The following is a 13,044-nucleotide window of genomic DNA, read 5'->3' on the forward strand; positions in this document are numbered from 1 at the left end:
AGAAACTCGCAAGGATTCTAACTTCCACTTTGAACTTTATAACAGTGCTGCTGTTCTAGAAATTCCTCCAGGAAGCAAAGCAGCTAATCAGATGAGCAGTCATGGGAACAGAGTGAGTAAGGCTCACAAGATCTGATGAGGGCACCAGGATGCAGGTCTCCTGTTGTCTTGTGTGCTCCCTGGGGCATTTGGTGGGCCGCTGTGAGATACAGGAAGCTGGACTTGATGGGCCTATGGACTGATCCAGTGGGGCTGTTCTTATGTTCTTAACTACAATTCCCAGGAAGCCTTGCAGGTCTCTTGTTATCTGGTGTGCTCCCTGGGGCATTTGGTGGGCCGCTGTGAGATACAGGAAGCTGGACGAGATGGGCCTATGGCCTGATCCAGTGGAGCTGTTCTTAGCTACAATTCCCAGGAAGCCTTGCAGGTCTCTTGTTATCTGGTGTGCTCCCTGGGGCATTTGGTGGGCCACTGTGAGATACAGAAAGCTGGACTAGATGGGCCTATGGCCTGATCCAGTGGGGCTGTTCTTATGTTCTTATGACCTTATTTAGGCTGGGTGTGGAAGAAGCATCCACAGGTCCTTCAGAAGAGTTAGGGGCCAATCCTATGCAACGTTCCAGCACCGTTGCAGCCACAATGGAGCCCCAACATATAGGAACATTCACTTACCTTGAGGAGGTCTCCATGACTGCTCCTCCACCACAGGATACAGGATAAGCGTAGCTGCATCAGTACTAGAACGTTGGATAGACTTGGACCCTAAGTGTGTTTACTGTGGTTCAGTAGCAGGAATCTGTACAGGTAAGCATTGCTTAATTACTAGAATACATTCTCCAAAGCCCGCCGTTAGGCACATTTGTCATTTTTCGGGTAGTGCCCCAGAATGCCTTGTGGGAGCCGGTAGGACACTAGAAAGCCTTGCAGTGCTACAGTGCACCTGTCACAACCCACATTTTGGGAATCGGAGCTCCATCATTGTATATATGGTCAGCTGTTTACTGATCTACCTGTATTGCCTTTCAAAAGTGAAGAACTGAATTGCATGTTATCTGAAATAACAGTAGCTGTTAAAAAAAGACTTTGCATTCTCTCTTTCTTTCTCTTTTTAATATCTTAAATAGCTGGGGGGGGAATCAGAATCTCAGTGCATGCAGAAGAGCTTTTTAATCCTTTCCCCATGCTGTGATCCCAGGGAAAATCATGCACCAGGTCTATTTCTGGTAGGGAAGCTTCTCTTCATATACCCACAAGTTGCGGGGGGGGGGATTGTTTGGAACTGCTGCAGAAAGGCATTAAATACCACCCTCTCAGTCTCCGTCTTGATCAGTCTTTCCCCATCATAGATAGATAAAGCCTGCAGTGCTATATTGCACATTGAATATAATGTATCATTTCTTCTTTCTGAATTTCCAAGAACTATAAAGTTGACCTTTCTGAAGTATGCATTTGTTTTGAAGACTGATTCTTCACTGTATGAGTCAGAGCTTTTAAAAGCCCCAGTTTCAGCGCTGAAAAGTAAACACCTCCTCTAAGTGAGGATTTACTGGCTTCTGGAGGGAGGAAGGGAGAAAAGAAGGAAGTAGAAGGAATGGCAAACAAGTAATTAATATTTGTAAAGTTGTGCTCCCAAGACCTGCTGCAACATGTGACCGACTTACTGTAGTACCAGCATAACAGAAGTAGGGCCCATGAGGGAGGATGCAGGGGTTACATTGTACCTGGGCCTGAAGTCAAAAAGAGCCGAAGAAGAGGAGCCAGAAATTTCCTGGGATCTCAGAAAATTTCTGCATATATTATGTGACTGCAATTCACATTTTGTGTAAGCTTACCTAGTTTTATATATCATAATTCATAGAAATTATGATCCAATTTTTGTATGAAATTATGATTCAATGGAGGGGCCAAAAAGAAACACTGTATGCCAAAAGGGGCCCACAAGAAACTTTGTATTGAAGCAGTACACATAAAGGACACATAAGATGTGTCCAGGCCCAATTCAAGGTGCTGGGTTTGACCTTTAAAGCCCTATACTGCTCTGGGCCAGGGTATCTTAGAGATCGCCTACTTCCGTACAATCCGGCTCATCCTCTTAGGTAATCACAGAAGGCTTTTTTACAAGTGCCACCGCCTAAGGAGGTACGTGGGGCGGCGGCAAGAAATAGGGCCTTCTCAGTAGTGGCACCAACACTATGGAACTCCCTTCCCCTTGACTTAAGAATGGCTCCCTCTCTTGAGACCTTTTGGCGAGGCCTGAAGACCTTTCTGTTTAAACCTTCTGAGTTCTTGGCCTTTTTAACATCTTTTAATATTTTGTACAGGCCTGATTCTTTTATGACTTGCTGCTGCTCTATGCTCTTTTTACCTATTTTTATTCTGACTGCTGTTTTTTATGATATGTGTTAATGTTTTTATCTGTTTTAAAATATGTTTTTAATCTGTTGTAAGCCGCCTTGAGTCCCTTCGGGGAGAAAGGTGGGGTAAAAATAAAGTTGTTGTTGTTGTTGTTGTTATTAAGATGTCCTTCTCACATAAAATTCTTCTCGGAGGCCCTGGACAGAGATGATAGTTTGCAGCAATATATCAAGATAGGAATAATTTTTTTTTTTACAAACACAAGTTATAGTTCTATATTTGTAAGATTTATTTATAAATAAATAAATATTTGTAAGATATCCTTCTCCCAAGTGGCAGAGTGGTCATGGCTCTTGAAATGCATTCCTCAAAGCCATTTGGCATTCCACTCAATTGTTTTGGGGTATCACTGGATCAGGCAAATCTCCAGCGTTCAGAGGATGTACAAGGTTCTGCTATCTACCGGACTGCTTATAAAACACAGGCCTTTTGTTTACTGATATTTTTTAGAGGCCAGGATGGCAGACCCAGAGGTGCTCTCTGAAGAACTGCTCGAAAGAGCAAAAGCTGGGGACGCAAAGGCACAGACAGAGGTATTCATGCTTTGTAACTTTCCTTATAACTTGTTGTAAGTCTTGGTTTGGTGACCTTTTACTAACAACAGTATTTAAGTCTTACTTTGTACAGGTAACTTCATAGGATTCTTGGTCATGTTGCGCTGATTCTTTATGGGCTTTCATATTTTTTGTGAAATGTTCCAATTTGAAGGGAATGCGAAAATTCTATACTTGCAGCCCTTTTCCCCCCAACATAGCTGCTTAAGAGAGCAGCCTGCTAGCTAGCTGTGTATTCTATCAAACACTTCATATCATATCGGGTAAATGTGGATTTTATTTTGTTCTGTAAAACTACTCTGTAGTTCTTTGCTGGTCCCCTCCATACTCTGTATGCTATGGAATATGGCTAGCTTGGCTGCTCAGAGCCCTCCTTTGACTGCAGGAGTGTAGGAATGAGGTATCTAACCTTGTTTTTATTTGTACAGGTGGGAAAGCACTACTTGAAGCTAGCGGAAGACCAAGATGAGGAGTTGAATAGTTGCAGTGGAGTGGAGTGGCTAATTCTCGCAGCCAAGCAGGGGCGAAGGGAAGCTGTGAAACTACTGCGGAGATGTTTAGCAGACAGAAGAGGTACAAGTCCTTTCTTGATTTCCAGAAAGTGCCGGTGAAATTGGTTTTAAACCCAACCCATTCAGAACTCAGGTTTGCAGTGGAACTCACTGGTAGAATTTTTGGGAAGAATTGTTTCTGAGCAAGAATACTTGATGTCCTGCATAACCAATAATCTGGGAGAACCCTTTGCTGCTTCCTTTGGCTAGCTAGAAATTTTCACAAATTTCTCTGCGCAAAGCAGAACCCTTCTCAAAACTCTGATTGTGGCACTTATTGAAAGGACCCATCATCCACCAGGTTGTCTATTGGCTTTCAGTGGGATGCCTTCATAACTACCACTGTCAGTTTAAAGAATTACCTAATTTAGTTTGATAAAACTGTGGGCTTAAAGACAATTGCACGAAAAGCTTAACTTGTCTGAAAGGTAATTTTGGGTTCTTCTGAAATAACAAATTATGAACGGGTGTCACTTATTCCCCCAGGCCCCCACCCAAAACCCGTGGGATAATCACCCCTAATGCATCTTCCTTTTCTTTTCTTGAGGCATCACTTCAGAGAATGAGCAAGAAGTGAAGAAATTATCTTCAGAGACTGATTTGGAAAGAGCTGTGCGGAAAGCTGCTTTAGTCATGTACTGGAAATTAAATCCAAAGAAGAAAAAACAGTTGGCTGTTTCGGAACTATTAGAAAATGTTGGTCAGGTTGACAGTGAAGGTTTGTTTTCAGTTTGGAATATAAGATATTCTTCACATGGATAATTCTTTCAAAAGTTAGAATTAAAACTTTGGAGAGAGAACAATTTCTTTTGAATTTGCTTAAGGAAGAGTTGTTGCAATGATGGTCATTGCTGGATATTTCATTAATGCTCAAGCAGGTGTGAAGGAGTGTTTGAGTTTGATTGTGTGCTTCCTGGTAACATTAAGTAGCTTGGCGTCACCATAACTTATATGCTATAAATTTAAGAATCGGCCTGTTACTGAGACAGACCACTGGGGTGTCTAGCCTTGTGTGTTGCACAATGAATTATATTACAGGCATCCCCCATATCCATGGATCCAGTTATCTGCAGGGGCCCCCACGCCTATTAACTTCATTTTGCTTCTTACCAGTGGCTCCTAGCAAGAATGTCTCTTACAGAACGCTATAAACATGCAAGCTTATAGAACAACATGCAAGCAGGCAACCTGGGCACCAGAGCGACACAGCCAAAATGTTAACAGGAAGCTTCCTATTCACATTGGCTTAACCTCTTCTGCCTGCGCAGGCTACCTGCTTGCTTGCTTTCCTAGCTCAGCTGCCATTGAAAATATAGAACTGAAAATACAAGGTACTTGCTCATCTTCCCTCTTTTCTCCCTTCCTCAAGTTTGAAGCTAGATTGATGATACCAGTGCCAACCATGACATCACTTCTGGTTGGTTCCTACAGATTGTCATTCTAAAAAGTGGGTCCCGGTGCCAAAAAGTTTGAGAACCACTGGTGTAGTCAATTGCTCAGTTTAGATCCTTTGAACTTAGAGGCCAAGTTGTTTTCTATTGTGAAGGACACATCTGTTCTGGAAGGATAGAACCATGTAGTTGGCAGACACTGTGTATCTTTTGGGTGGCTTTTCATTTTCTTAGGTTTTTCTCCCCCCACTGATACTGTATAAAGAATTTTAAATAGCTTGAATAAACTTCTGCTTGTGAAAACAGGTGGTGAGAAGCAAGTCGGGCCCGTTCCCAAGTCTGTGCAGAAGCAAAGAAGAATATTGGAGCGGCTGGTGAGCAGTGAATGTAAGGAAGTGATTCTTGTGGGCGACTGATATTTTTACACAGTTGGGGAAGAGGGTGTTTACTTATTTGGCTAGATAAAACAGTCAGGTAACTTTTAACTCTAGAATTCTCTGACCCTGAGTTTGCAGAACCATAAGAAGAGTCCTGTTGGATGAGACAAAATGTTTGGTCTCAAGAACAAGATGGAGGTTTATTTTGGAAAGAATCAACAGCCACTTATCTGGTTTGCTATTTGCTGATTTTTTTTTGTCGGTTCTGTTTTGTGCTTGCAACTTTCAGCTAAGAATTATATTGCCATGGATGACTTTGTTGAAATAACCAAGAAGTATGCAAAGGGCATCATCCCAACCAACTTACTTGGGCAGGATGATGATGATGATGAACTGGCGGGAAAGAGCCCAGAGGAGCTTCCACTCCGACTCAAGGTGAAAATTAGAGGTTGCTGTTCAAATGTCACCTGTACTTCCTAAGCACAGCCATCTTGTATACTCACCTATCTGCTTGTCTGGTATCTTGGCTTTCACTGCTAAGAATACAGGTGGGTCCCTGCAGATCTGGTGTCCACTGATTCAGTTATCTGCTGATTCAGTGTCCCCCCCCCCCACAAACCTATTACATTACCTTGTTTTTTTGTGTAGTTGTGCTGGAAGTGTGGGTAATTCTTGCTTTAAACTTGCTTAAACAAAGCACCATGACATGCAGGCAATCAGCCTGCGTGCCAGAGGGAGACTCAGGAAAATAGGACTTTGGGTTGCTTTGTTTAAGCAGGTTTAAAGCAAGAAGTACCCAAGCTTTCAGTGCGACTACACAAAACAATAAGGTAAGGGAATGAGGGTGGGTGCTGCTATTTATATATTCCCCTGTGTCCACGGTTTCATTATCCACAGGTTGCACCAGAATGGAACCCCCACAGATACAACTTGCCTGTGTGTGTGTGTGTTTAGGTTTTACAACCCACTTCAGCTTGAAAACCAATGTGAATTTTATTCCACCCAAGCCTATATTCACTAGGCTGGCCCTCCAATATGTATTTTTAAAAACCTGCAAAATAGGAGACACAGTATGATTCATTCATGGTGAAGCACCTGCCTCATTTGTGGTATGAAGCGTGGTAGAATTTTTCTACTGTTCAAATTGGAGCACCAGCTTGTGGAATATACTTGTCCTTTGACTCTGTTGTAATTTGCACGGTTGCTTCCATATCGAGTTAGTTCTGGATGCAGTAGTGTCTGTTTTATGTTTTTAAAAAAAGACTTTCTCAACACATCTCTTGTATATGCTCACTGCAGCAAGGCACTGAGATGTAGAAAACAAGTCAATAAAATGTAATGTCTAAAGAAAACTTGGAGTTATTAGGTTGTACACTAAGGAAGTTGGTTGTGACTGAGTACCTTAGAAATCAATGAGACAACTCAGGGCCCAATCCTATCCAACTTTCCTGCATTGGTGCAGCCACAATGCAGCCCCAAGGTAAGCGAACAAGTGTTCCCATACCTTGAGGAGGCCTCTGTGACTGCCTTCCCAACACAGGAAGCAGTGCATATCCCATTAGCATGGCAGCACTGGCACTTGAAAATTGGATAGGATTGGGCCATTAGTTGTGCCAGAGTCCCATTTAATCACATTGGAACCTGAGCTGCAATACTGTGCATGCTTACCTGGGAGTAAGCCCCATGGAACACAGTGAAACATAATGAGCACTATCAGTCACAACTAACTTTCTTAGGATACAACCTGCCAATTTTAATTTAAATTAATAGCATAGCAAAAATCCATATTTCAATGCCAGTCAATTTCTAAAAGATGGAAACCGTATGTGAAGTCTTCATTGGGGGTCCTAAAGAGTCCCCATATACCTATTCTTCATTGGATATAAACATGGTTCAAATTCCTCTATATGGGTTTGTTTTATAATTATGCAAATTAGTTGTTTGTTTTTTTCTCTGGAAACTGCTTTGTGAACTTTCTGTTGAAAAGCGGTATATAAATACTGTTAATAATAATAATAATGCATAAATTAATATAGCACTCTGTGAGTGTGCAACACACTTCAAGTGTATTATCTTGATGGCCTTACATGTAGATATAGCTATCTATATAGATAATTTGTCAAAGTGTAGTGTTTACATACACACATTTTATTTACCAAAATAGAATTTTGTATAAAATAAATGCAACATTTTTTTGAAAGATTTACATGATTATCTGTCAAAATATGAGGCTGCTTTTCTAGGGAAACCTCTTTTTGTACTAGTACTGATGTGAAATAAGGCCTTGTGTATCTCAGAATTAACTGTGCTATAATCAGCTGCAACTTTCCCTGTATCATCTCCCCACCCCACCCCTACATCATTTTGCTCGGTACTAGTAAATTATGGGAAGATGCAGTGACATGTTCTGTAATCACTATGGGTGTCGGTTAGGAGCCCATCCCGTTTGCTATAGTAAAGCAAAATCTGTACTATAGTTTCAGAAGAAAAAACTCCTCTGAACCAGCAGCTCACTAGTCTCCCTAAGAGATTTAAATGCAGTTTTTGGCTTGGCTTGCTTGTCCATTCTGTCATGTGGTGGTGCATGGTTCTGTGAAGGAGTTACTTGAACGAACTCAATTTTCTTCCTTTCCAGGTCATCAAGTATCCACTTCATGCCATTATGGAAATCAAAGAGCACCTCATAGAAGTGGCCTCTAAAGCAGGAATGCACTGGCTCTCCACCATCATTCCAACCCACCACATCAACGCGCTGATCTTTTTCTTCATCATCAGTAACCTGACAATTGACTTCTTTGCCTTCTTTATCCCACTGGTCATCTTCTATCTCGCCTTCATTTCCATGGTGATTTGCACCTTAAAAGTATTCCAGGACAGTAAAGCTTGGGAGAACTTCCGCACCCTGACAGACTTGCTACTGCGTTTTGAGCCGAACCTGGATGTCGAGGAAGCGGAAGTGAACTTTGGCTGGAATCATCTAGAGCCTTACCTGTACTTCCTCCTCTCAGTGTTCTTTGTAATTTTTTCCTTTCCTATAGCAAGCAAGGACTGGATACCCTGTTCAGAGCTGGCTACGATCTCCATTTTCTTCATGGTGACGAGTTACATGAGTTTGGGCACAAGTGCCGAGCCCTACACGCGAAGGGCGTTGATCACGGAGATTGCCGCAGGTTCACTCTTCTTCTTGCAGTTTGTACCCTTTCATTTGGGCTACTTGAAACTCCTGGGAAAGACCTTTTACAGCATCCCTCTCGGGCACTTCTTTGTGCTAAATGTGAGCGTCCCTTGCCTTCTGTTTTTGTACCTGTTCTATCTGTTCTTCAGGATGGCACAGCTGCGCAACTTTAAGGGCACCTATTGCTACCTGGTTCCTTACTTGGTGTGCTTCATGTGGTGTGAGCTTTCGGTGGTTATTTTGCAAGAGTCTACTGGCATTGGTATGATTCGTGCCTCTGTGGGTTACTTTTTGTTCTTGTTTGCGCTTCCTATTCTAATCCTGGGCATTGTGCTGATGTGTCTTGTGCATTTCATAAAATGGTTTGTAACATTGGAGCTTGTGAAGATTGTGGTGACTCTAGTAGTATGTGTCATTCCTTTGGTTATCCGATGGTGGACGAAAACCAGTTTCTCTGTGGTGGAGGTGATGAAATCCCTGACCAAGAGTTCTATTGTTAAACTCATTCTGGTGTGGATCACGGCCATTGTGTTGTTCTGTTGGTTTTATGTGTATCGCTCAGAGGGGATGAAAGTGTACAACTCCACCTTGACGTGGAATCAGTATGGCTTTATATGTGGGCCGCGGGCTTGGAAGGAGACAAATATGGCACGCACCCAGATCTTATGTAGTCATCTGGAGGGCCACAGAGTGACATGGACCGGGAGGTTCAAGTATGTTAGAGTTACGGACATTGACAATAGTGCAGAATCGGCAGTAAACATGCTTCCAGTGTTTATTGGAGACTGGCTCCGATGCTTGTATGGAGAAACGTATCCAGTTTGTGACCCCAAAAACGTTACCATGGAAGATGAGGAACTCTGTCGACTCAAGTACCTGGCAAAACATGAGTGCCACATGAAAAGGTTTGACCGCTATAAATTTGAAATAACCGTGGGCATGCCTTACAGCAAGGTGAGAAATGGAGCTAAGCCTTCAGAAGAGGAGGATGTCACCAAGGATATTGTGTTGAGGGCAAGCAATGAATTTAAGAAAGTGCTGCTGAACTTGAGGCAAGGAAGTGAAATTGAATTCAGTACCATTCTGGAAGGTCGACTTGGCAGCAAATGGCCCGTGTTTGAACTGAAAGCCATCTCGTGCTTAAACTGCATGTCTAAGCTTCTACCTGTAGGAAGGCACGTCAAGGTGGAGCACGACTGGCGAGTCACCGTTCAAAAAGCCCTCAAGTTTGCCTTTGATTTTTTCTTCTCTCCATTTGTGTCAGTTGCATGTTGAGCTATAATGGAAGTATCTGCAGTGCCACAACCAAAGATTTGGCTTAAAAAAGCAGCTGTGCAATGTTCAAAATGGAATGCTGATTGTTTTGAGCATGGCAGTGTTTGCCATGTAGCCACCATCTTAGTCATTTTTGTGCTGCAGGGAGATCTATATGTACGACTTTGGCTTTATCTGCATATTGAAAGCATGAACTGTGTTTCATACAAGAGTTCTAGTTAATGTTGAGAGCACCTTATTCTTCAGATTAATTCACCCTTCTGCTCCTATATACTTAAAGCTGACCTTGTGGGTGACAAGCAACACTAATACCAGTGATGTTGTGGTCCATAAAATAACTATTATCTGTGCCGTGCAGTTGAATGTCTGACCTATATAAATGAAACTGACCTGAATTACAGTGCAAGCTGGATATGCCTTCTGAGGACAGACTTTTTGCTCAGGCATCCAATTAAGTTTCATTGAAAGTATCCTTCACTTAAAAATGGTTTTGTTAAAATAGTGAGATGACAAGCAGTGGAAAATGCAGATGGTGAAGGTCAAGTAATGTAACAGAAACAGAAATATCTGGTTTGTGATCTGTACTCATAAATATGAATGTGACATTAAACACGAGTTCAAAACCTATCGTACAAAGCTTTGCAGTCTTATTTGAACACACTTCTCCCACCATTCTATGTGCTATAGTAGAGTGCATGTGATGTGTGCAGGCATCTCCTGTATCTGCGGATCCAGTATCCACAGATTTATTTATCTGTGGATTCAAAGCCCCCCATGGCCTCCCACACCCATTAACATTACCCCTGGAAAATGTTTCTTCATTTTACAGGGCATCCTTTTATAGCGTGCCTGCACACGCTATAAGCTTGCATGCTTATATCATCCTGTAAAAGAAAAATATTTTTCCAGGAGTAAGCATCTAAATGACATTAATGGGTGCAGGGCAGCTGCAGAAATAAAGTTCTCCCATATCTGTGGTTTTTCCATATTTGTGGGAATTGATCCCCCGCAGATAGGGGGGTGGGGACCTGTTTGCGGAGAACATGTTGCTATAGAAATAGCAGACTGTGGATGAGCCCTGCACCTCTTCCTATTTGTAAACCCAAGTTGGAAAGCCTTCTTTCTGTTAAAGGTTATTAAATGCAGGTGGGGCCTTGGTATCCAGGAGGGATCTGTTCTTGGACCGCCCCCCCATACCAAAATCCACTGTTTTGGACCCCATTAATGCCTCCAAAAGTGATCAGAGCTGTGCTTTGGTTGTCACCGGTGGGCTTTCTGAAGCCCACAGAGGGCACAGGCATCTGGTTTCTGGAGGGAAACTGGAAGTAACTTTTTAATGCCTTATAAGGCATTAGGAGGCCTGGGGAAGCCCCAGAGCGTTCAGGTGGGGCCAAGTTTGGCTGGGGCCAAGCCTGGTCTGCGGTAAGCCAGATCCATGGATGTAAAATCCACGGATAAACAGGCTCCACCTGTATAATTCTTGCCCTCAATTCTGGACCAAAAGGTATATATTCTGCTTTCATATTTCTCCCCTGCTCTCTGAAACAATGCTAAAGAGAATGGAGAGGTAGGCCCATTCCATGCTATATGTGTGTTCTGTGGCTGACATCTGTGTCACTAGGAAATAAGGAAACGCTTTCCTTTCTGATGTTTAACAGAAAGGTAGTTATGAGTCTCTGAAGGGAAGCTTTTTTCACCAGCTCGAAATATGAAATATGAATTCAGTCATATCCTCTAATAAAACGTCTTCTGCAAAGCAGTATACTAAAAGCTGAATTGTGCATACATCTTTGCAGGACATGAATACAAGGAAAGATGTGCTTCCGGGCTGAGGTGATAGCTTTGGTGGGTCAATGTGTGCTTTTAACTTGTGTGGCCCTGGGTTCAATCGGTGGTACCTTCAGATAAAGACCAACATGTATAGGTTGGTCCTTATCCTCGGATACAACCCAAGCCAAGTCCCAAACCGTATCAGGAAGGGTGACCTGTATCTCCTGGACACGTCCAGAATAGTCTACTGGAGGTTGTCAAAGGTGTAGGGAGGGCCGTGCGCAAAAACTGGAAATGTATTTCTAAGGCCTTCCGGAGGCTCGGTGAGAGGCCTCTGAACCACAGACCACCTGGATGTGGGTGACTTGCAGATTCAAATATCCATGGGCTTCGGTATCTGCAGAGGGTCCAGCAACTGATCACTTGCAGATATAAGGTCCAACTGTAAGATCTGTCTGAAATAATGGAGAGCTTATGCCTTTCTGTGTATAAAATATGAGCTATGTGGGGTGACCTTAGGAGTTGCGGGTGTTCTAAGCACATTCACATTATTTCTGAAGCTGATCCACAAAGTATTTCTCTGGGGGTCTCAAACTTCCCAATAGAAGAGGAGGACAATTTTTTAAAAAAGTCCACATGCTTTTGTTTGTAGCCATTACTGAAGTAAAATTCAGGACAACTCAGCATGGTGGGTGTTTTTTCAAATTTTTTTTTGGAAAATGTTTATTGAAAAAGCCAGTATCAACATATTTATATATATATTTATATATATATGTTCAACAACAGTCAGCTATTTTGTGCAGCACAAGAATACAGCCATGAAGCTTTTCCAAAACAATCAGATTTACCAACTGTACCATTATGTACCACTGAAAGCTGAAATCAAAGAGAAAGAGAGAGAGGTTTTTCTGGTTTCACAATGAGAGTGACATTCATTTTTTTAATACATTCACAAAAAATAAGGAAATTGAATTCATAATTGTCATAGCAGAGACCTGAATAGGTGACTAATTTTTAGTTTTTGCTTTCTTTTTCTTTGATAGTCTTGTCTAAATGTGGCCGGGAAACCCATTTGTCAGTGTAATCTAGATTTTATGTAGGACAAAACATTGATCGGTATAGTTGGTGTTTGAAGAATAAGGTAATGGGAAAAGGAGTATGAAAACCTGTGTCAGCATTTATTACTTACGGAATTCTACCTGACTACACCTTTTAGTGGCAAGCTTGAAATGCCAGTACGCAATTGGCATATTTTAATTGTTGAGGTGAAGGGATCAAGCTAAAGCTGAAACAAAAAAAAATGCAGTAATTTGGCTTTAACAAGACTTTTTGTACAATTTTATCATATTCCCTAAGCCTTCTTACAAGAAAAAATGGATTGTTTTAAATTGCATTAGAACACTATATACATAAATACTGTCCCATGTCTAAGGTATACAGTAGCTTTTTATGAGCAAACATTTCTTGTTCTCGTTTAAAATTCATTTATACATTTTGAGTGGATGATTGGACACCGATAGACATGCATTGTGCTTC

General features: G+C 42.0%; 1 protein-coding gene across 1 annotated transcript in view; it reads left to right on the forward strand.

Annotated features, from left to right (window-relative positions):
- WFS1 (wolframin ER transmembrane glycoprotein) overlaps window positions 1–10,365 on the forward strand; it is a 29,058-nt gene extending 18,693 nt beyond the window's left edge. The window contains exons 3-8 of the mRNA XM_066632120.1: window positions 2,866–2,948; window positions 3,398–3,542; window positions 4,068–4,238; window positions 5,218–5,298; window positions 5,578–5,723; window positions 7,924–10,365. Coding sequence (XP_066488217.1) covers window positions 2,866–2,948; window positions 3,398–3,542; window positions 4,068–4,238; window positions 5,218–5,298; window positions 5,578–5,723; window positions 7,924–9,738 — 2,441 coding nt within the window. The 3' untranslated portion in view covers window positions 9,739–10,365. The remainder of the gene's footprint in view (window positions 1–2,865; window positions 2,949–3,397; window positions 3,543–4,067; window positions 4,239–5,217; window positions 5,299–5,577; window positions 5,724–7,923) is intronic.
- Window positions 10,366–13,044: the final 2,679 nt, after the last annotated feature.

This window comes from Tiliqua scincoides, chromosome 6, assembly GCF_035046505.1.
Source record: "Tiliqua scincoides isolate rTilSci1 chromosome 6, rTilSci1.hap2, whole genome shotgun sequence".
Lineage (NCBI taxonomy): Eukaryota > Metazoa > Chordata > Lepidosauria > Squamata > Scincidae > Tiliqua > Tiliqua scincoides.